Genomic DNA, 23,740 nt, shown 5'->3' on the forward strand with positions numbered 1-23,740 from the left:
AGAGCTGCATGCCTCTAGGAATTGGGCTAGGGCTGTGTGCCCATGTAACCCTACTAGGCTGAGGGCCTAGGTTGTTGTGCATGCACAGCAAAACCTAAAGGGTTGCTGCCGTGTGGTCTAAGGTGTCAAACAACGTTGTTCCCATGTGTGCTCCACGCAGCTGGGCTGCAGGTTGGAGACGGGGCTTGGTGGTGGTGCTAACGGCAGCGCGGCGAAGAGCCGCAGGTTATGCTGCAAAAAATCCCACGTTAAAATTATTTTTATTTTTTTTTCTTTTTCGACTTTTCTAGGGTTTGGAAAACTCTAAATTGCTTCTAATTTTGTTCGATGCTTTGACTCACAAATTCCACATAGCGATTTATAATTGAGTAATGCATGAACATGTGTGTGTATGTATGTGTGTGTGTATATATATATATTGACAAATATATGAACATATACAATATATATCGGAAGGTAAATATAAATGTAAGGGATTCATGCATCATGTGGAATGTTTTTATGTTTCATGATTGTTTCAAATATCTTCCTTTATTTTAAAAGAATCTAATTGGCAAAAAATAATTGAGCCTTTGAATTTGTAGAACATTCTTCCCTAAAAGCTGGAATTGCATCTCCATTGCATTGTATCATGTTCAACAAACAAAAATTAAACTGAGTCAATAGCATGTAGATCAATTCAATAAAATAATAAATTAATTATAAAAGAACGATTAAAACGTAATGCTCCCCTGATTAAAGAATAAACTTTGTTTAGCACAACATCAAGAGCGTGCTGATAATGTGTTGTAGGCATAATTTACTCAACAATATGGAGACCATAGAGAGAGGGGTGCATCAAAGTACAGATAAAGAGAGAGATGTGTAATTGTGAGGTGTGGTCATCTTACCCCATTGTGCCTTTATTATAGTAGTAAGGAAGGTAAATTCCTTACCCCAATAGGATTACAACTCTAATAGAAAAATATCTAGTCTAAGAGATATAGTAGAATCCCACAAGGATATCCCTAGATATGATAGGATTTACATAATCACATTCCTAATCTAATAGGACTGCCACAATAGTTATGGTTATTTTTGTAATAATCTTTTTCTTCTGTCGTACGGAGTTATCAACATATATAAAGCAAAATAGTCTTTTGGTTAACTTTTACAAGCATGACAAATGACGTTGCTTCACTAAAATGGTTGTTCCAGACATTAGCTTAGTCAAGTTAGCTAGAGCTGTGCTCTCACTTCCGCACACTCCAATATGGTGCCTGTTTCAACATATCATCTATTGGTGGGTTGGCCTATGGGTGTTGATCAAGTAAATTGAAAACCGCAGGCAGCTCTATATACAGAACCTTCACAAAGAGAGACGTGCACAGATATTGACCATCATGAAGTTTATGGAATCACAAAGTTGTATGGTTTTTAGGCTGTAACACATACAAGAAAATTCCGCCGGCAACTGAAACATTGAGCGACTCAAATTCCCCTGCCATTGGAATGCTTACAAGCTCACAGAGCCGACGAGATTTCTCAGACAGCCCACGTCCTTTACTGCCCAAAATCAAGCTCACTGGCATATTTGCGAATGAATCTGCAAGCTTTTGAGAAAGGTGCGACACTGGCTTCGATTTTTCTTCAGTTCCCGGATGGCCAGCTAGCAGCTTTAGTTGGAATTCGTTTTTCAAGGATTGAAGATGATTCCATGTACCAGAAACAATAGGGAGCTGAAATGAGGCTCCTCGGCTGGCTCGAAGTGCCTTCTCATTGAATGGATCACAACATCCAGGAAGTAGAAAAGCACCATTCTGTTAAACATCGGCCCCAGAAACATACATCTTTTAAACATTAATTAATACGGAACAATCAAACCACATAGGAAAATGCAATAGAAGCATTATAAGATAGCACCATAAAAAAGGGAACACAGAGAAGTATGAAGATACATCCCTAGTCCAGCTGTTTTGCCAATCGATCTAGTTAAACATGTTAAGAATATTTGAAGAGAAACTCTAAAGGCCATCAACGTACCACAGTCCTCCACAATGTACTAAACACGGCACTGGCAAACTTATTGGAATTAATTGTATACAAATAAGAACAACATTGGGAACACCAATCAAGCTCAGTCTATTCTTTGATGAGTGATGGAGATAACAGTTTTAATAAAACCTTGAAAGGATATGAAAGACTAGGAAAACCAAGAGAATAGCTTTTCAAAATAAAGAATAAATAAAAACTTGTACCAAGTAAAATATGAAGAGGAAAGAGGAGAGAAAAAATAAATAAAAATCTGAGGTTTACGACTTATTCCTTACCCATCCAAAGGCCATAGCTGATCTGAGCAGCGTACCAAGGTTACCCGGATCCTGCAGTGAATAACTTTTTAATTTTTATTGATTGTTGATGCAGATGCCCATAAAGTTAATGAAATCAAATGCCTGAAATTACAACCAGCAGATTAAACTACATTTTGGAACTAAGACATCAAATTTACATTTTTCTAAACGAAAAGATAAAGAAGCAGGGGAAACCAAATTTTATCACAATCTTTGCAATAAATAATAGATGAGTTACAGAGATGAGGAGAACTTAAAATGAAATCCATTGTTTCTTGTAAAAAGTAGGTCAAAGTATAGTATCGTTAATCTTTATTTTCTGCAGAATTGAAAGCATGTCATTTATTTGTGACATAAGGAAAACTTATGTAATTGATTTGCAGAATTTGAGACAAGAAAAAGGCCGCGCCATCAGAATATCCATTACTAAATGCTGGGATTCTATTTATAAAGCCAAATAGAAATGCGATGTTGTGCCTTTCCTTTATGAACAAGAACATACAAGAAATTGCAGAAGGCGCCAAACTAATCAGGAAATTTCCACTGAATGACTAAGCATTGAAATCTCAATATTTGATTTCTAGTAGACACTTCAAAGATTTTAGAGGAAAACCAGGCTGAATTTGTTTCCGTATTTATTTTTTGGGCAAAGCATTAAAAACTCTCTGAAAAATTCATAGTTGACGATACAATTGCTTCACATGACAGAAGACTAATCAGTGACCATACAGCCAAGAGGTACATGGTGACATCTTTAAACACGAAGGTGCAAGAATACAATACTTGAAAAAATTAACATGATCTAGTGTCAAGTCAGTGGAAGAGTCACCTGGACACCATCAAGGACTACAACTCGATGGGGAGATGGGAACCACGTCTTACAGTTTACCTCCTTTTGTTCAGCATCTATGTCTGAGAAACTAGTAGGAATTCTCATTAGAGCAATTGCTTCAATGGATTCAGTTGATTGCATCCCTGAAAGTTTTTTCATCACGACAGAACTCACTTGCACAATACGAAGAGAGAATTCATTAATCCATTCAGGGACCTCAGCTTTATCAAGTAGAAGCAAACAATCTATTATAACAGTTTTCTCTTGCGATGACTTTTGAAACCTGCATATTTCCCTGAAAACGAAATCTTCAGAATACATGACCACGTATTTTGCATATGAGACACCAATTATAGTAGAAATTGAATGTTATTATATAAATTTAAATTAAACCTTCTCTTCAGCTCCATACAAAATGACCAAAAAATGCAAAAACATACATCCAACAATACAATTATGCAAAAATCAAATCAAATAAACGAAAATAATAACAGGAGATGACATGCTACACGTACTGTGAATGGTTAATGAAAAAAACAACAAATTTCCTTCGAGTCTTTGACACAACAGCATTGACATTGGACAGAGAGATCCTAATAAATCCTATAAACAGTTACGGAGGAGTAGCCAAGATTAAGTATAAAAAGGATGTGAAGGTTGTTGTTTATGACAATAAAATATACATTACATGTGGAACAGGGTACAACATTGATTAATGAATAAAACAGACAAAAGAAAACAGAAAAAAGCATCATAATTGTGAGGAGCGTCAAAGCAAGTACGTTCTTAGCTGGTATAAGACTTCTAGCAAAGAAGGGAAGATCAACCCAAAGGCACCCTCCTCGTCACAATGTTCTGGACGCTTTATCACGTCCAGTCCAGGCCAGGCTCGAGCTTGGTTTCTAAAATTGTTTTCTGAATTTGTTCACTTCCAAAGCATTCCAAAATGACTTAGAACTTCTATGTTATGGTTTTTCTTTTTCAGTTGATTAAGATCCTAGCACTTCTCGCAACATAAAATACCAAGTTTATCTTTCAAGGGTTATCTTTCTTACGATTATGATTCGGAAACTTTTATTGTAAACTTAGAACCCGTTTGATAACCATTTCAGTTAGTTTTTAGCTTTCAGTTCTCAAAACAATAAGAAGTGAACAAATACTGAAAACTGAAAACTGAAAACGAAATGGTTATCAGGAGATAGTTGCCCATCATACTATGCAAACCAAAGGGGAACAGTAGGTTATGGGATTGATCGTTTGGGCACAGAGCTTTGTACTCTCAAAACCTACTATAAAGAAAAAGATTTCAAGATTGGATTTTTATCCTCTTTATCTTTGTGTCCACTTTCCCAGCAACCAAACAGGACAAGACAGAAATATAGCAGGTACCCAATTGAGATTTGGGCAAGTTAAGCGACAATTACGAAGAACCCAAATAAATTGAAGTGGAAAAGAGAAGGATAAGCATGAAACCTGATAGGTGTGGCACCTACAACGAGAGCTGAACCATGGCTGTGGCGATAAGATGAACTGTGGCGGAGCTTGTGGCAGTGTTTGACGAATGGGTTTGAGGTGCTGGTTATGGAGGTAACGTGGGACGGCAGTGGAAGCTTGAAGTCAGTGTCTGAAAAGTTAGTCGGAGTAAGGGTTTGTCTTTGATCAATTGATAACTGTGAGTACGAGTCCCAAACTTTGAGCTTTCTGGGGGGAATGGCTGCCACTGAGATTATGTTTGAGCATTGCATTTTCTCCTCGCAGTTCTACTGCGAATACATCAATTCCCCAGTAAAGGCCAGCTTTGGAAAGGAAGGGGAAGGGGTAAAGTTATATGAACTTTTGAGTCAAGGTCCACGGACCGCTTCACAAATTTAATAATCACTTTTATTAATTTTAAATTTCAGATATCAAAATGATAAGTTATATAAATTTTATGGATCATTCTGGCTAAAAAATCGAATTAAATAAGTTCTCCTTTGAGATATTCCTTGAACTAGTTCTTCAAGATATTTCCAAAATTTCTCCTTCAGACTCCTATCTAACCCCACATGAGGTTCATACTCACTAATCACATTAATGAGTTCTTGCCCTATCGCAATCTTGATTGCTATCATTCGATCCCTTACCCTTTTAACATCTACAACATCTTTTGTAAGAGTCTTATCCACTTAGTTTCCTGGAGCCCCATCATGAAAATTTAAAACTAGTAATGTTTAATAATAAATTGGTCATTACAAAATTCCATGACAATCGACATAATTATTTTTAAATCCATGATAAAAGTCTCACGAACTTCATTTAAATATCCATGTAGAATTCAATCAAAATCCATGAGGATCTACGACGTTAAGGAAACTTCCTCAAAATCTATGTATAACTTTATGAAAATCCATTGAACTATACAATACACTTCCTGAGTTTTTTGTCTTTGCAAATACCTCTCTCCCTAGCTAATATTTTGATGAATTTCGTCTTGGTTGCAAAATCCAACAAATTCTCTTGCCTATGTGTTAAGGAAATATTTTTGTTCTCCACCTTATTGATTACCGTTGGATGAGTTTGATTTAATCTCTTACTACACAAATATCTAAATTTAAACTCATCTTAGAAAATTTAAAAGGGTGGTGAGCACCACTTCCCTTAACAACTAACAATTTAATTCACTAACGCTATCGTTTGTAAAATGAGACTAATTTAAGGATATTCAATTGTTCTTTTAAATCTGAAGTAATAAATTAAAATTTTAAATGAATCTATAAAATTACAAGCGCATTGAATTAGGATTTGGATTTAAAAGAACTAAAACGCAAAGGATTTTGGTGGATTTTAATGGATTTCATTGTGTATTTTTTTAGGCTTTTAAAAAAATCACCTCCCTTTTGGAGAGAATTTACTCAAAAAATCCTATAGATTTCTTGGAAGTTCATTAAAACTCTATAAATTTATACCTCTTTTAAAATCTTTTGAAATCTCAATTAAATACGTCTGTTCGAGCAAGCCTATAAAGAGTAATGTGAGCTTATCATGAGCTCTAACCCACACCACCATGAGCTCCTTAATTGAACCTAAGAAGCTTCTTCACATAGCCTTATTTCCATGGCTGGTATTAGGTCACATAATACCATTTCTTGAGGTTGCCAAGCACATAGCTCGGAGGGGTCACAAAGTTTCCTTCATATCGACCCCAAGAAACATCCAACGCCTCCCCAAAATCCCACCAGACTTAATTCCTTCGATCACCTTAGTCCAAATCCCGCCACCGTGCATCGAAAGCCTCCCGGAGAATGTAGAGGCCACCATGAACGTGCCATATGACCTAATCCCATTCCTAAAATTGGCTCGTGACAGACTTGAACAAGGTATTTTTGATTTCCTCCAAACTCACTCGCCCGATTGGATTATTCATGATTACACCCCTCACTGGTTACACACTATAGCTTCCAATCTTGGCATTCGTCGAGCTCATCTTAGTCTTTTCAATGCGTTTTCAGTATGTTTTTTTGGACCAACGGTACCAGATGTACTAAATTGATATAGTCCTAGAACAGCACCTGAGCACTTTACTGTCCCACCTGAGTGGGTTCCTTTTCCTTCAAAGTTATATTATAGGCCTTTTGAGACCAAGAAAATGTTCGACAGAAAGCAAGAAAATGCATCTGGAATCACAGATTGGGATCGTATGGCGTCAACAATACAAGGTTGTCAAGTCTATCTTTTTCGAAGTTGTAGAGAGATCGTAGGGGATTGGCTCGATTTGCTTCCAGAGCTTCATGGGAGACCCGTGATTCCACTAGGGTTATTGCCACCAATGGATTTTGTTCAATCCAGTGAAGAGAAAGAAGATAGCAACTGGCCCTTGATTTGTGAGTGATTAGACAACCAAGAGAAACAGAATGTAGTTTACATTGCACTCGGAAGTGAGGTTAATTCAAGTCAACAAGACTTCACTGAGTTGGCTCTTGGACTAGAGCTATCCGGGTTGCCCTTTTTTTTTAGGTTCTTAGAAGGCCCGGTTGGTCAAAAGATGCTGATTCTGTCGAGCTGCCGGAGAGGTTTGAGGACCAGGCCGAGGGTCATGGGATTGTTTGGACAACTTGGGCACCTCAACACAAAATCTTGGCTCACAAGGCAACCGGGGGATTCTTGACACACTGCGGTTGGAGTTCACTCATAGAAGGACTACACTATGGTCAAGCTCTTATCATGTTGCCCTTCTTATATGACCAAGGGTTAAACGCCAGGTTTGGGGACAAGAAAATTGGAATTGAGGTGCCAAGAAACGAAGACGATGGATCGTTTATTAAGGACTGGGTGGCTGAGTCACTAAATTTGGCTGTGGTGGATGAGGAAGGGAAGGCTTACAGGGATGGAGCCAAAGAATACAGTGCATTATTTGGAGATAAGGACCTCCATGACAGATACATGGACAAATGCGTGGACCATTTAGAAAAGCATACTTGAGCTTTGTACGTTTTTGCCCCGGAAAGAGGCCACATTGTTGTGTGATATGTATGCACTTTTATATTTTCTGAAATGAATTTTAGTATTTGTTATGATCTGATATTCTTAATATATCTAAAATCATAAAAACCTTGATAGCAATTTTTTATGGATTGAAAATTTTTTTATAAGTATGTCATTCTAATAAGTCGTAGACATCTAAAAAGAGTAAAAAGTTTTATAGTAAGGTTCACCCTCGCACTTAGGTTGTGCACATGATTTGCACATGATCCGTATTAACAGTATAAATAGTATAATGACAACACACTATCTACATCCTATCAAAATGGTGGGATACATTATCAATAGACTATCTAGCCGAACCATGGGCGAATAACCATGCGCATAACCCAGGTGCCCGAGTGAGCAGCCCTCAAAAGGCATCTAACCTACTAGCAAGTTACTCTTTTCAACCATGTCCTATAAGGATTAGGAGAATGGTGGTTCTACTTTAGCTAAGAAGAAGAGGCAGCGGAAGGGGGAGGGTTTGAACCCAATATGCAATGAGTTGAAAAGAATCTTATTATCATACCTCGGACTCAGGATCAGTTAAAAAAAAAAAAAAAAAAAAACCCAAATCCGGAACATGAGCTAAAAAAGATAAAGGAACTGAAAGGATGAAAAATTAAAATCCTCTCACAAAAACAAATCACAATTCTTTACAAGGCTAAATAAATAACTGAATAAATAATAATTCTAACCACTACTGGATGACTCGTTGACCGGGGACTAGACCACTACTGGATGAGAAACCCTATAGCACACGATAGACTACCTCTTCCAAGCGATCAGCTCTCTGGTGGTTAGTGCTCTAATGATGGGCTCTAGTGCACGTGATAGACTACCTGTCGCAAAAGACCAATGCCTACTTGCTAGGTTTTGGGAAGACAAGAAGGTTGGGGGTGAAGTACCAAGATATGAACAAAGAATGCAGTGCCTTATGTGTTTAGAATCTGGAAAAGCACTTACAAACATAAGAATGTAGGTGGCCTTTGTTTCCTCCTCCTATCTTTCAAATCTATAGGCACGAATAGATTTGTGTGAAACCATTGCTTTCTAAAGGTTCACGCGAATATCCTTCCATTTCTAATCTCCTGTCGTCAATACAAAAAAAATATAAAAAAAATGAGTTCACTAAACTAGTTCCAAATAGGCCTGGTTTTGGCACTTTCAGTTAAGCGTTTGACACTCCAAATGATTATTTTATAATTGTTGTACACTCACAAGAAAATATCACGCGCTAATTTAAGTGTGTCAAAAATCACTATCTTTGTTAGAGATACATATTGTGGAGCCAAAAATAATCAAAAGGTGACACATGGATTTTTGGGTTAAGAACAAAATTACCCTCGAGACACACCAGAATTCCAATTCTCTTGCTAAACTCTCTAAATTCTCCAAATATTTTTCCCTCAAAATTCTAACTTTGGCATTGAAGGTTCTTCGACCAAAGCTCCCCCCCCCCCCCCTAAAAAAAAAAAATCATCATGGGCGTGTGAGACTCTTGGCCTTGACCTATGGTGTTATTTGTTTTGTAGGTGTAATTTTGTCCAAGAGTAAGGAGGAAGAAATTTGCATCCACAAATTGGTGCTTTCATTGAGAGTTAAGTCACACGCTCGTAGAAGACTCTCACATCTAAGGTTTCTTGTTTTTTTGCCTATTTGTAGATTTTTCGTACATTCTTATTCTAGGACTTTTTATTTCTAAAAATCCTTTGATAAAACATAAAAGAAAAGTACAATGGCAAGAGATTCAGAAACCTCGACGAACGAAAATTTCAATGATCAAGGATTAGAACCGCGGTGATCTGCAAGGCTTAACATAGCAGTGAGTGGAGCAGCACCCCCACGAGGCACCACCGTGGCAACCACCATGGTGACCACCACGACAGCCACATTTGGCAAATCCCATGGGGCCACAACCACGGCCCAAGCCGTGCCATTCAAGCCCACACGAGCCCAAGCCCAAGGCAAGACGGCCCGAGCCACTCAAACCTGACGCGAACCCAACGCGTTGCCAAATCGAGCCCTAGCGTCGCACCCACGTGCGCCACACGCCTAGCAACCCACTCCCGTGGACCAGCCTGCTTCCGCCAAGCAGCCCACTATTGTGGCCCAGCCTGCTCTCGTGGCCCAGCTTGCTCCCGTGGCCTTCCAAGATGCCCAAATTGGTCCAAGATTAGTTCAACCATCCTGACTCCAAATTTCCGGACCGATGATCGAATCGGGAGTATTTTCACCACATTTTTATGTGTATTTGACATTTCTCAACTCAAATCTCGCGCCCGGAGTCTACCACACTTCCACTGCTTAAGGAGATACATTTCTTCCAAACTCTTCCAACCTAAATGGAGAACAGCACTTGTCTCGACAAGTCATTGAGTTGACGAGCACCCTTGCACAGCAGACAACCTTGGTGAACCAACTGTTACAATGCACCGAGATGCAACTTCTCCACGAGCGTCTTGGCAAGCAGCCACTTGACGAGCCATGAACCAAGTGTTCGGGCAATGTACACTCCCGACTGGGCCTTTGAGATAACATATACTCCCGTCTTAGCGCGCGGAGGAGCGTTCACTCTCGACTAGGCCCACGGACAAGCATACATTCACGGTTGGGGTCACAATTCGATAGTAAACATGAGCAACCTTCCAGACGAAGTGTTCATTCGCGACTAAGCCCACAAGGAGCATCATCCACCTCACATCAGAGTAGGCAGCACAACGGATGGAGAGAAGCAGTCACTCAATCCGGCTCAAGTTCAATCGGCAACCTACGAGGAATTCGCTCGTTTGTTAGGAACATACCACATGCATCGCAACCAAGGCATAAACAAGCCGAATACATAAAAGAGCAGCCTAGACTAGCAGGTCACGACTACGGGCAGCCGAAAGCTTCTCTACCCCCAACAAAGGCAAATTCAGGAAGAAGTAGAGAGACTTTTGACCAAGCGATTGAGCAATTTCCAACGCAACAAGGTCATCGACGAGGCACTATGACTGGACATGACCAACATAAGTAGATCACCCTTCACAGACGAGATCGAGCAAGTAAAGCAGCCTTCTAAAAATGACTTTTAGCAGACCACCCGTTAATTCAGAAAATTGATCATGAAAAAAAAAATCTAACTCTGGCGGACTCTTTCGCTTTGACAGACAATCATGCACTTTAGGATAAGGCTCGCCAATCAAGATGCAAGGACTTGAAAAAGAACCTAAGATCACCTTCTTACTATCCAAACCGGAAGCAGCGGAGGACCTATTCGCATGTTTGACGGTATCTGAAGCAGCAATAAGCTCTACCATCATACGAGAAGAGTTGGGGGCCCGACTACCTGTAGTTCACAGTTCAAAAGCTCTTATCGATGCTACCAAAAATTCAAAAAGCTAACTTTGGCGATAGTTGATGCAACCCGGAAGCTCAAGTTTTACCTTCAGACACACGCAATCATCCTTATGACGCACTATTTCGTCTAATCAAGATACGCGTCGATAAAGGCGTAGACACTAGCAAATGCAAAATTTTCTAACAAACGCAACAACTCGACCTAAAGGCCTGCCAAGGGCAGACGAACACTAGAATGACACACTCGGAAACAAGTTTAGTCATTGTCGCCCCAAAAGATTCTACATAGGAGCAACATGTACCAGCAGTTGAACAGCACCTCTTGCTACATGTCACACAGCTGTAGCCGACCCTTGCTTCATAATTCAACTCTAGAGTGGCCCAATATCGGTAGTTGAGTATCTCCTGCTACGTGTAGCATGGCCCCAGCTCTACAGCTTCCTACCACACATTCGCGCCACAACAAAACCACCCAACGACGGCTCTATGACTCTCTACTGGACCTTCACGCCTAGCCTAGGTGATGCAACAAAGCAGCCCAACGACGCCCCGGAGGTAGCCGAGCACGCCCTAGCTACGTTTGCTCTACCCGATGGAGACTTCTGACATTTACATGTTGATAGTGCATCCAACTACAAAGGTTCGGGTGCAAGCATAGTCTTTGTCACCCCAGACGATTCAATGCCCGAGCAGGCGATCACTCTAGGCTTCAAAGCATCCAACAACGAAGCAAAGTACGAGGCCCTACTAGGAAGCCTCCGAATGGCAAAAGACTTAGCGGTGAAAAAGCTCGCAATTCATTCTGATTCCCAGCTAATCACTAGCTAGACTACTTGAGGCGTTTCAGACTTACACCTTCACTCAATTCCGCGAGCAGACAACACTCACGCGTACGCACTAGCCGGCCTAGGCTCCGCTCTCAACCACCAACTTAAACGCTCTATTCTGGTGGAGTATCTAAACAAGCCAAGCATAGAAGCGGAGCCAGCAACCAAAATGTCACAGGTTAGTATAACTCCAAATTGGCAAAGTTCTATTATAGACTACCGGGTCAATGGCACATTCCCAACGGAAAGGTTGGAGCCTAGAAAGCTTCAAATAAAGGCAGCACACTACTACATGTGGAACAACATTCTCGTAAAAAGATCCTACACTGTACCATATCTCCGCTGCCTAGCACTTCCTGACAATCAAAAGGTTCTAAGCTAATCCATAAAGGTGTTTGTGGAAATCACTCCGGAGGCTAATCCTTAGCACAGAAAGTTCTAAACGCATGCTATTATTGGCCTACCATGCACCAAGACACTAATGAGTTAGTACAAAAGTACGACCGCTGCCAACGCTACAAGCCGGTACCAGCACTACCTGCCAACAAATCACACCTGCAGACGAGTCATTAGCCGTTCATGCAGTGGGAAATAGACTTAGTCGGGCCAATGTTACCCGCTACTAGGGGCAAAGGCATAACGATCGTGACAACCGATTACTTCACTAAATGGGTAAAAGTATAGCCCATGATTACCAAGACACAGACGGACATAGAGCGCTTTATATGGAAGAACATCATTTGCCGATTTAGCATCCCTCAATCCATTGTCACAAACAACGCCCCGCAATTCGTAGGCAAAGATTTGGCGAAGTTCTTCCAAAATTATGGCATCAAGCAGCAAATGTCTACACCGAGATATCCTCAAGGCAATGGGCAGGTCGAAGCATCCCATAAGACGATCCTCGACTGCCTCAAGAAGTCCTTCTCCGACAAAAAGGGAAAATGGCAGATGAACTCTCTAGATATCTGAGGGCATATCACACCACTAAACGACAACCTATCGGTAAGACTCATTTCTGTTTGATATTTGGTTCAGAAGCGATCATTCCTCCCAATGTTATTGTGCCAAGTATCGACACTCAACTGCCAAACATCGAGCAAAACAGTAAGGAGATGACCACAAACTTAGATTTGGCAGAGGAGAAACGCGAGCAGACCATCACCCGTATAGCAGCTTACCAGCAATTACTACTCTCCAGCTATAACAAAAGGGCCAAGATCCGACAGTTCCAGCCTGGAGATCTAGTCCTAAGGAAAACCTTCATCACTGCTCGCAGAAAGGGCTCCAAAAAGATGAATCCTATCTAGGAAGGTCCGTACAAGATTAGCAGTGTAGGCGGCAAAGGAAATTACACCTTTACCACCATGAACAACAAAAAGATCGAAAAACAGTAGAACGCCTACAATCTAAGGAAGTACCATGTGTAATCTCCAGCTACATCAAAGCCCGAAGACTCAAGCAACTCGACGAGCACTACCTCACAAGCCGAGAACTATCTAGTTGTTATGCAGTTCCTACCTTACAGCTAAGTTCTCGTTCGTTTCACTCGTTTTTCAATGAGGAATTCAAAAGTAATCTGCAACTTGGCTCGGCTATATGCTTACGACAACTGATCACTTTTAAACTTCAAAAGAAAACCACGCCTTTCTTAGAGACTCAATTCAAGAATTGCGCCTTTTAAGGGACAAACCATGCTCTCCTGTGCGAGAGGGTAAACTAATTCCCCGACACCCATATGGGCCTGCTCTCCATTGCGAGAGGATAAAATAATTGCTCTCCAGTGCGAAAGGGTAAACTAATTCCCCAAAACCCACATAGGTCTGCTCTCCAAAGCGAGAAAATAAACTTACACTCTAAACAAACGTGGGTAAGACGGGCTGCCCAAGTATAACTAAGTGTATGACGGCTTGCACCAGGATTCCTAGAAGTAGCCACAATGGCCTTTTTCAAGGCTTAGCTAGTTGAAGGATTTTGGGTCTCTTGGCCTAATCCGCGGGGAACCTGGCCCTAGAGACGGAAGGGGCACATTACGCAGTACGCCCTACAAACGATTGCCCTGAAACCCTAAAGCTGCTACTGAGTGCACTAAGGTAGCCTACGGTTTCTAGAATACTGCCTACGGCTTGACTTTCGAGTAGTAAAGCTATGCTAGATTTATACAACTGCATATTCTTGTGAAAGGTTAAACAAGCTAGTGTGCATATACAAAGCTTTATTCACTGCCGACATGTTACGTAGTTAATAAGCTTCACATCTGCCAAGCGCGGAACAACCTACACCAGGTTTTAAAGTGTTGTGATACCTGTTACGCAACCTATAGAATTGGAGAAAGCCAAGGTTAACAGCCTAGTGGTCACGCGAACTTGTGTGCTTCTGTAAGTAAGGCGTCCGGTTGCCAACCCTATGGCTAACAACTTTGCAAAGTTCTAATCCAACACCTATGGCTGCATAGGTTACGCGGCCTATCTGCTTATAAAAAAGTAGAACGCCTGCCACTGGTCTATAAAGTCTTAAGGTTAGGGCATGAACAAAAGAAGCGAAGATAGAGGAAAGCGAAAGAAACAAGTTTATTAAATTTTCTAGCAAAATTGATAAACGACTAGCAAAGATTGAAGGAGTTCAAGCAAAGCAAAAGCAACAAGGAACACAAAGAAAATCCTAGAGACTACCTAGAAGACTACTCTTCAGCAACTTGGACACTCCACGACTACTCGGTCGCCACACCTTCAGCAGCCGCGACATTCTCAACAATGGCACCATCTGGCGCTTCAACCCTGGCTGCTTCAGCCTGGGCACCAATCTCTTCGAGTACTTCTCCAATAAAAGCCTCAAAAGTAAAGGCAAACAAGCCTTCCGGAGAAATATAGAAGCAAGAGTCCATGTCTTCAAGCAGATCTGGTTTCAAAAACACACATATCTCAACAGCCTCCCCAGAAGCAAGCTTGGTGGATTTCTCATAGCTGCTCACGCGAGCAGTCTCAACCTTCCCAGCAGGCGAATCAATCTCAGTAGGAGAAGAAGTAGGCCTTAGCGCCACTTTAACAGCAGAGTCTACCTTATCGCTTTTCATAATAGTAAGCCTCTTCAAAGGTGAACCGTACTTAGCTCCCAATGGACATCTTGGTACAGACTTCAACATTGGGGGCATAACAAGACCTTTACATTAAGTAATCATATCAGCAATCGTAATAGCCATTCTCGACATGGCAGGTGCCACAGGCTCAAATCTAGCAGCCCAAGCAGTGGTCCTTGCCACAACACCTCATCGGCCCATGACAAGCCGACTCCTGGCCTATGCCAGCCAATGTGCCGCACCACCCCGACGACTGCACCGAGACAACACTATCCAAGAAGAGGATGAGAAAAATTAAATTTTTCTTACCTCGGTACAGTGTGGAGAAGATGAAGCAAGCAACGAAAGACGATCATTTGCACGGGCAAGATGTAGAAGATTGCTAAAGAAAGGGGAACAAATATCCTCTAAGCTCTCTTTCTCTTGTATGGTAGAATAAATCGCTCTCCAAAGTTGATTTAATAACCCACTTAAGGTGGACTTAAATAGGCTTTGAGAGAAATTTATTTCTCTTTCCTAGAAGGATCTAATTTCCTATTAAGGTGGAAATCTACATCAAAATAGGAAACAATCCTACGTTTCTTAAAGCAAGAAGATCTCTACACCTACTGCCCTTTCCTACGAGCAGCCCAACAGGTGTGGGGGCATTTGTGGAGCCAAAAATAATCAAGAGGCGACACGTGGATTTTTGGGTGAAAATGACAAAATTATCCTCGAGGCACACCAGAATTCCAATTCTTTTACTAAACTCTCTAAATTCTCCAAACACTTTTTCCTCAAAATTCTAACTTTGGCATCGGAGATTCTTTAACCAAAGCTCCCCTAATAAGAAGATTGCTAAAGAAGGGGAACAAATATCCTCTACGCTCTCTTTCTCTTGTAGGGTAGAATAAATCGCTCTCTAAAGTTGATTTAATAACCCACTTAAGGTGGACTTAAATAGGTTTTAAGAGAAATTTATTTCCCTTTCCTAGAAGGATCTAATTTCCTATTAAAGTGGGAATCTACATCAAAATAACAATCTTACGTTTCTTGAAGCAAGAAGATCTCTACACCTGCTGCCTTTTCCTACGAGCAGCCCAACATGTGTGGAGGCATTTGTGGAGCCAAAAATAATCAAGAGGCAACACGTGGATTTTTAGGCACACCTGAATTCCAATTCTCTTGCTAAACTCTCTAAATTCTCCAAACACTTTTTCCTCAAAATTCTAACTTTGGCATCGGAGGTTCTCGGCCAAAGGCCCCCCCCCCCCACCCCATTCATCATGGGGCGTGAGGCTCTTAGCCTTGACCTAAGGTGTTATTTGTTTTGTAGGTGCAATTTTGTCCAAGAGCAAGGAGAAAAAAATTTGCATCCACACATATGGTATAGTTTCAATTTCACCACCCCCAGTCCATGTGTGGGATGCAACACCACACTGTGACCTGTAACGCACATACAAAAAGCCTCAATAGCAAACGACTTCCTTCTAAATCATCTGTGCAATCTCTTGCTTATATTCCATGATTTTCCTACAACTATCATGGGTTTGAGTTACCGCAGTTACCCGCTCATTTAAAGCTCACGGTTACGATTATGGATAACCGTTTAGACGAACAAACGGTTATTGGTATAACCGTTTATCCATGAAATTTAAATGAGCGGTTATGGGTATTACCCGCGGTTATAACGGGTATCCATTTACCCATTTAATTTAATATATGTAAAATTAAAAACCCTAAATTTTCAATCTCCCCATTATACTCAAACAAAAGAAGCATTCTTATGGAAATGATATGAAAAAAACATGTAGACGGTTTAAAAAAGGGTAAATGGGTAAAGAAAGAATAAACGGGTTCAAAAACAGGTAAACGGTTATGGTTAAATAGGTAAATGGTTACGGTTAAATGGGTGCACGGTTATGAATATGGTTAACCGTTTATGCAATTACCCAACGAGGAAATGATTATGCGAGTATGAAAATAAACGGTTATAGATAAATAACCGCAGTTACCCGCCCGCCATAACCGTTGCCTACCCCTACAACTGAGAATCCAAGGGAAAAGATCCCCTAAGGCTTTGATATTAACCTGTAATTAGGGACCGAAATTTGTGTTAACCATAGTATTCATGTTGTCGCTTTTGTGTTAACCTACTGAATTCTAGTCGACACTAACTGGACCACACAAATTAATCATTTTTAACGACTTCGAGTTAACCAAAATATCGTGAACTACAACTTTGAAATTGAACTCCCTTTGCTTCTTAACCGAAACTATCACTTATGCGTACGTATAAAACTAAAAAAAATAAGCGATTAAAAGAGAGGAACAATTTTCCAAACAATTGATGACCGAGATAAAAATGACAGAGCTAAAAGAAATTCCTTAGCGTCATCAAACTATATATGCGTCAAGCAACGGTTAGCATACAAAATGAGCTTTTACAACAGATGTAAGAGGGTACTGAGGGTCAGAACAGGTAGCAAGCACATAAGGTAGAAGTTTATACCGACTGTTCAGACGCAGCAAGTTATTTACTTGAGGGAGAGGTCAATCTATTTTCGTCGGAGTCATGCTTTGATGAAGCATCTCCGCCCATCAATTCCTGGAATCCTTCCACCTTCACGGGTGGAGCCCTCAGAACACTCATGTTCCTGCACACATGAGCAAGTTCCAGAATGTCAGTGAAGTATTACTCGTATGGACAATTAATAATTTTATTCTTCAGATTTTCCTTACTGTGCTTGGACTTGAGGAATTTGGGAAGCCATCTGTCTAAATTGATTGCCCGACTGAGCATGGACATTTGACATTGTAAGATTCGACATTGGAGGAATTTGCTGCTGCCTGAACTGCATCTGTGGATGTCTGCTATTCAAACTGTTGAAGGCATTACCATCCATGGGTAACTCTGATGGGGCTTCAATCTTGACCTGTACCATTGGTCTGTCCTTCTCCATATCCATACCCATGCGAGGAGTGGATGGTTGACGTCTTCGCATTCTTTCTAACTGCTGCGGCTGCTGAAAAGGCACATTTTTGGAATGGGCAATTTGTTGCACCTGTGGATGCATTTGTCGGACCTAACAATGTAATAAAAGAAACCATTATTAATAATATCGTACTATGCAAAGATCAACTTTTTCTTTTTCTTTTTTCTGCAAAAGATCAGCATTTCGAAACTAGAAAACCCCTACAACTCCATAAACTTCAGAAGCTATTTGGGAAACTGAGGAAATATGTACAGCATCCCCACAGAAAACCCATGAACGATCCATAAATAACGTATACACAAGGATCAGGTTCAAAATATAAAATTTATAAAGGAAACAATTGAAATTATCAATACTTGTTGGGGTAGTCGAATAAGATTCTGGTGCTGTGGCTGCAACTGAGACTGGATTCCGTGAATTTGCTGAAAATTCTTGGAGCCATCTTTGACTTGCTCCACTAGAGCACTAAAATTACTTGTGGAAAAAACAAAAACACGTAAGTAATGGATACACTAGAAACTTGAATTATTACATGTGACTAATTTGCACAAACATAATACAATGTTGATAATGGAAGGGAAGAGTTTAAATTGAAAGTCCAAACCTAACGTCCTTAGATTTCACTCTGCTAGTCTCAAAGTCACAGACAAGCCCATTCTTAAAATTATGTTAACGGTCATAGCCCTTCTATTGTTAGTTTACTTTAGTGCTAAAAAGATATAATCGCCTTAACATTTACAAGGCATCTTCCATTATGAGATTATTTAGGATTGTTAAGTTCAGTCTCCTAGAGTCTGCTTGACTGTGGCCATGGGCAAGGTGAAATTCCCCATAGCCTAAGAAAAAAGGTTCAGTCTCGTAGATGAGTTCAGTAGTATTTATTAGCTGCTAAGATGAGTGTCTGCAGCAAATTTCAAGTAGAATACTCTTAAAACCGTGATTAACACCCTGGAAGCAGTTCATCTGTATAAAGTGAGAAGGCAAAAAGGGAGCTTTCATGATTACAAAAAATGCCCCTCCCTTCTTTAAATTTTTAAAGAACGCAATTTAATTAAGAACGGACAAACTGTAAAATTCAAATCAAAACTACCTCACATACAGGAGGAGTAGTTACCGACATCTATTTTTGTTTTTATTTTTAATCTTTTAAACACGTCTAAATTCAATTTTTAAAAATAAAATACAAAAGAGCCAATTGCTACACTCATAGGTGTGTGGCTAGAGGCTAGTTTAATCATTAATCCGGAGCCTATAATATCATATTATTTTGAACAATCATTTTCCTCTCTTTTCTAACCCAGGAGAATTCATACCAGCTTAAGTAATAGATCATAAATAAATTAACACATGAACCAACAATGTGACAGTAATTTTTAAGAAAACTACCACAAGATAAGACTAAATCTCAACAAAAAAGAGAAAAGTATAACCTTAGGTCCGTAAACTCACCCATATCCCACAGTTTGAAGGAACATCTTTAGCAGTTCAAGGGCTGAGCACTGCTTTCTGTAACTATCAGCAAGAAGTTTCAAGCTGCCACCCAACTTCTGGATATGGCAGCTTAGTAACTGAGAGAAAACATCAATTGGAACTTCTGTAGTACCTTCAAACCCAATATTTGTCATCATCCTAGCTACTACCTTTTGAGATAACTGTGTTGCTTGCTCTTGACTAAGACATTTTTTGTTCCCTCCAGAAGCATTTTTTCCGCGATGTAAGATTCCTCCTTGTTCCATGCTGAGGTATTCAGGCCTGATGCCAAGCCTCTCAAGCATAACGGGACTCCTAGTCATTATCTGAGGCAATGTATCAAGAACTCCATAACATTCCACTTTTTTGTTGTCATCCACTCTATTCAAAGGTGGAAGTGCACTATCAGGAACACAGTTGAATGTAAACATTGTTTCCGGGAAAAAAGATGTTTCGCTATCAACTGAGTTACTACCATCTAAAAGAGAACTTGGCTTCATGTGTGATGCATCTTGGATGGGATTTCCATATCCCATATATGGATCTTCTTTGAAAGCTACACATCTTTTCTTATGACTCTCCTGAAGCTTAAGGTAAGCAGACATCTCCTCTGGGGTACGTTTCTCTGATTCTCGCTCCACCGAAGACAACCTATACGGTTTGCTCATTCTATATCTCTCAATAAACTGATTATACCATGTTTCAGGCAGCTCTCCATTTTTGAATCTCAATGGTATGTTATCAATTTCAGATTCTCCATATCTTGATCCAGCACCAAAAGCTGCTTTAGATTGAACCTGAAAACAGTCATACACTATAAATATATAACAATTCTCCAGTCTCCACAGGTTCTGTTTCTAACTTTTTGCTTAAGTTTCCTCCCACATTTCTTTTGACTTAAGTTCATTAGTTCAGTTCAATTTATAATTGTATCGCGGTTGGACTAGAATGTGGGCCTGTTTGGTACCCTTCTTGGATCCCATTTTTTGTTTTAAAAAATAATGAATGCAGCTAAATTACTTAACACTTATTCGTCCAGAAACAAACAATTGGATCCAAAAAGGATACCAAACAACCCCTTAGATTCTAGAATTCATATTGTTTTGGATACACCAGGTAATAAACTCCGCCAACTGAATTGGCGCATTTTTAGATTCTAGAGTTCATATTGTTTTGGGTACACCAGGTAATAAACTTCGCCAACTGAATTGGCGCATTTGCTAAATGATGAGGAACTAATCACTTATGCATCCATACGAATTCTGCGAGATGAAATCTGAGGACATTTTTATAACCCATTTCCATCGAATTCTCAGTAGCCAAGTTTTTGAAACACACGAAAGAAAACGTGGAATTCATATGCAAACGAGGTGAGTGAATTCCACATTTTCTTAAAAATGATTCCATACATACTTCACATAAAGAAAATTATAACAAAATTCGAAAATGCATAAATATACAAAATCCATGAACTAATTTCAGATTACTGCACTAACACATTCACGGCACAATCAACGAAAGCTCGAAAATCATACCTTGGACGGCACCGAAGCGTCACGCTGTTGAACTTGCACCCCATCCTGCGACGAATTATCTAGAGTGAAGTAGACGTCGTCCAGGTGGAGCTGCAAATCTGCACACAAAAGCAATGGCAGCCATCAGAAGCCATGAAAGTAAGCCGAAACGAAAGCAACAAGAGACTCAGAAACTCACAATTGGGATTGAGCTTGGAAACGGCGATTGAAGAAGAAGAGGAGGAGGAGGAGGAGGAGGAGGAGGAATTGGGGCGGAGGAAGAGGGAAACGCAAGCCTTGTCGAAAAGAAGAGCTCGAGCACGGAGTTGGAGATGGAGATGAGGCCTAGATTTGGAGTCCATGAAAGCTTCCCAGGTTGAAGTGGAACTGAGGAAGGGGGCGAAGATGGCGTAGGTGGAATCGCCGAGCCATGTGCGCCAGACGTTGCAGGATTCGAGTTTGCAGGCGAGTTCGTAACCACGACCGTCGTCCCCGAGTAGAGCCATTTAGAGAAAGGAGAGAGGGAGGGACGACTTGGATGCTGTGCTGGTGAGTGGTGACTATGGCAATTCAATTTCTGCGTTTTCTGATTTTGGGGTCTGAAAATTGAAAATTCAACCCAAATTAAAAAAGAGAGAGTTACGTAAAACAGTTTATTTCTTTTTATTACATTGTTTCGGTTGAATAATATAATCCCATGTATAAATTTCTGTAAATGTTATTGTGTAATTGAATTGAGACGTTAACGTGGGACCGTGATGTTTTAGAATTTCTTAGACGGATCATATATTTGAAAAGTCCGTCAGGAACTCAACATCTCTGATCATATTAAGCTACTCAGACATGCCAGTGATTCTATCCAGTGGCAGAGTCAAGATTTTGTAATAATGGGGTTATGATAAATAAACTTTTCACAAGGAAAAAAACTTAATTAATTAACCTACTTAAAAGTATAAATACATGTGTCATTTAATACTACTGTCTAGTGATATTCCTCTTCACTTGTAAATGAGAGTTCTTAAGTTCGAATCTCGTGGATGACGAGTTGACAACCAATGCATTCCCCCACCCTTTAGTATAAATATTTCATTGTATTAAAAAGATTATAAAATATATGTAATCTATAATACCCTAGAAAATTTAAAATATATGAAAATGTAGAAGATTTATCGATAAGTGGAAAATGCCCCTCGTTGATTAAACATAATTTTACGATGACGTATTTTATCCTCGTATATTTTATCGTATTTCTTGACATATATGGATGAAGTTTGATCCTACGAGCGTGTAGGCGAAAACCGTTCGTGAAACAAAGTTATAACGAAGAAATTAGAGATGTTTTCGTTATTGGAAAAAAATAAATAAATAAAAGAAATGAGGTTGGAAGCTAGCAGATGGCAGAAAGAGAGAGGGAAAATGAGGGATGCAGGGGATAAAATGAGGGATGCGGGGGATAAAATGAGGAAGGGACAGGACTAATGGGCAGAGGAAGAAGGGAGAGAAAGAAGGGAGGTGAGGGAGCACCGGATCCTTTTGGATCCGTGCAACCGACCCGACCAGGTTCCTTGATCCAATCTTATCTTCTCAATCCGACCTCTATTCGAGGTGGTTCAGGTGTCTATGGAAAGCTCTTGTCGAGCCCAACGTCTCTATGGTGTTAGATTTCTAGATTTCTAACCCAAATTCACAAATTGAAGCCACAAAACCCACGGGTGTCCCGGTGGTTTTATCCTTTTTCCGATGAATCCGACAACGATTGTCATCGATGACCACCACCAAAAGACTCCCCTCAACCCCAGGGACAAGGCCCAAGCCTTAGATGAGGCGTCAGAGTTCGTTTTGGTGGTGAATCGACAACTACCCAAATTGAGGGTTTCGGCGGTTAGAGGGATTTTCCGGCCACTTCCCGACTGAATTGGACTTCAGCCCAGGTATGAAAGTTGTTTCTCTCATTGAACTCTACAACCTTGTAAAATTTGGTAATTTTTAGAGTTCGTCAGCATTTGGAGTTTCCGTTCACCGGAAACCGCCACACGTGGTGGCACGTGGACAGTGAGCTGACGATGCCTTTCTAAGCTAATTTCGATATTTTGAATCTATATTTGATATACAATTTGTGTGACTTGCTTGTTTGAACTTAGTTAGTGATTGTTAGTCACTTGAATGATTTTGGAAATGAGTTAGAAATTGAATTTGTGAACTACGAATGGCTTGATCCCTTCATAGGGTACGTAGGTAGTCTAACGAAGATGTTAGATGCAGCCATAAAATAATCCAAATTTATTATTGTGCTAGATTTCGTCTAAGGAAAGAAATTATTATGGTTAATAGCGTGGGAAATGGTCATGAATGTATTTTGGCCTATTACCGGATTTTAGCTTCCAAATAAGAATTTTTGGATCGTTACAAAGTCAGAGCAAATGATCTTGCTCCATATTATGCAACCTTCTTGAATTCTCGTTGGTGTGAATTATGATATGCATTGTGTTGCATTAATTCATAATTTTTGTGAATGAAGTGGCATTCATGTGATATGAATTGTGGTTGCAATATTTCATAATTTTTGTGATTAAAGTGACATCCATGTGATATACATATGTGAGATACATTTACGATGTGCATTGTGATTTGGAGCAATTTCCATGGAGATTATGGAATTTCGTTAGTGGAAATTATGTTTTGCATTGTGGTTGCAATATCTCATAATTTCTATGAATATGTTATGTATTGTGGATTACTCACCTGTGTGGTTGTGAGTACGGGTTCCTCTGAGTTGTGAATGCAGGTTCCATGGATGATTTGGATGGCCTGAGAGTGAAAGGGACGGTGAGGTTCCCCTGGGTTTCGATTCCCTAAACCTTCAGAGGGTGTTAT

The 23,740-nt window shown here is 40.1% G+C and overlaps 3 protein-coding genes and 1 pseudogene across 3 annotated transcripts; 2 read left to right on the forward strand and 2 right to left on the reverse strand.

The window, feature by feature from the left end:
- Positions 1-1,355: 1,355 nt before the first annotated feature.
- LOC137720839 (uncharacterized) lies at positions 1,356-4,984 on the reverse strand. Its single transcript, XM_068459947.1, has 4 exons — positions 4,636-4,984; positions 3,160-3,457; positions 2,310-2,360; positions 1,356-1,799 (listed from the first exon to the last, which is right to left on the reverse strand). Exons 1-4 carry the CDS (start codon positions 4,905-4,907, stop codon positions 1,398-1,400), a joined length of 1,023 nt encoding a protein of 340 aa, XP_068316048.1. The 5' UTR covers positions 4,908-4,984; the 3' UTR covers positions 1,356-1,397.
- Positions 4,985-6,205: 1,221 nt separating this feature from the next.
- On the forward strand, positions 6,206-7,620 carry LOC137719855 (putative UDP-rhamnose:rhamnosyltransferase 1; annotated as a pseudogene).
- A 5,155-nt stretch (positions 7,621-12,775) lies between these two features.
- Positions 12,776-13,141, forward strand: LOC137719856 (uncharacterized). The gene has a single exon (XM_068458855.1). The coding sequence runs from the start codon at positions 12,776-12,778 to the stop codon at positions 13,139-13,141; it is 366 nt and encodes a 121-aa protein (XP_068314956.1).
- A 4,111-nt stretch (positions 13,142-17,252) lies between these two features.
- LOC137720650 (uncharacterized) lies at positions 17,253-21,499 on the reverse strand. Its single transcript, XM_068459738.1, has 6 exons — positions 21,066-21,499; positions 20,888-20,985; positions 19,332-20,149; positions 18,239-18,356; positions 17,629-17,972; positions 17,253-17,543 (listed from the first exon to the last, which is right to left on the reverse strand). Exons 1-6 carry the CDS (start codon positions 21,370-21,372, stop codon positions 17,420-17,422), a joined length of 1,809 nt encoding a protein of 602 aa, XP_068315839.1. The 5' UTR covers positions 21,373-21,499; the 3' UTR covers positions 17,253-17,419.
- Between the last annotated feature and the right edge of the window lie 2,241 nt (positions 21,500-23,740).

The sequence above is a fragment of the Pyrus communis genome, chromosome 16, assembly GCF_963583255.1.
Source record: "Pyrus communis chromosome 16, drPyrComm1.1, whole genome shotgun sequence".
Taxonomy (NCBI): domain Eukaryota; kingdom Viridiplantae; phylum Streptophyta; class Magnoliopsida; order Rosales; family Rosaceae; genus Pyrus; species Pyrus communis.

Excerpts from the sequence above, each read along its gene's own strand:
- LOC137720650 (XM_068459738.1), bottom strand. The coding sequence starts at position 21,372 with ATGGCTCTACTCGGGGACGACGGTCGTGGTTACGAACTCGCCTGCAAA. Across the intron at positions 20,150-20,887 it reads ACGCTTCGGTGCCGTCCAAG|GTTCAATCTAAAGCAGCTTT; the intron begins GTATGATTTTCG and ends GACTGTTTTCAG. Across the intron at positions 17,544-17,628 it reads ATTCCTCAAGTCCAAGCACA|GAACATGAGTGTTCTGAGGG; the intron begins GTAAGGAAAATC and ends TCATGTGTGCAG.
- LOC137719856 (XM_068458855.1), top strand. The coding sequence starts at position 12,776 with ATGGCAGATGAACTCTCTAGATATCTGAGGGCATATCACACCACTAAA.
- LOC137720839 (XM_068459947.1), bottom strand. The coding sequence starts at position 4,907 with ATGCAATGCTCAAACATAATCTCAGTGGCAGCCATTCCCCCCAGAAAG. Across the intron at positions 3,458-4,635 it reads GTAGGTGCCACACCTATCAG|GGAAATATGCAGGTTTCAAA; the intron begins GTTTCATGCTTA and ends TTTCGTTTTCAG. Across the intron at positions 2,361-3,159 it reads TAGTCCTTGATGGTGTCCAG|GATCCGGGTAACCTTGGTAC; the intron begins GTGACTCTTCCA and ends TATTCACTGCAG.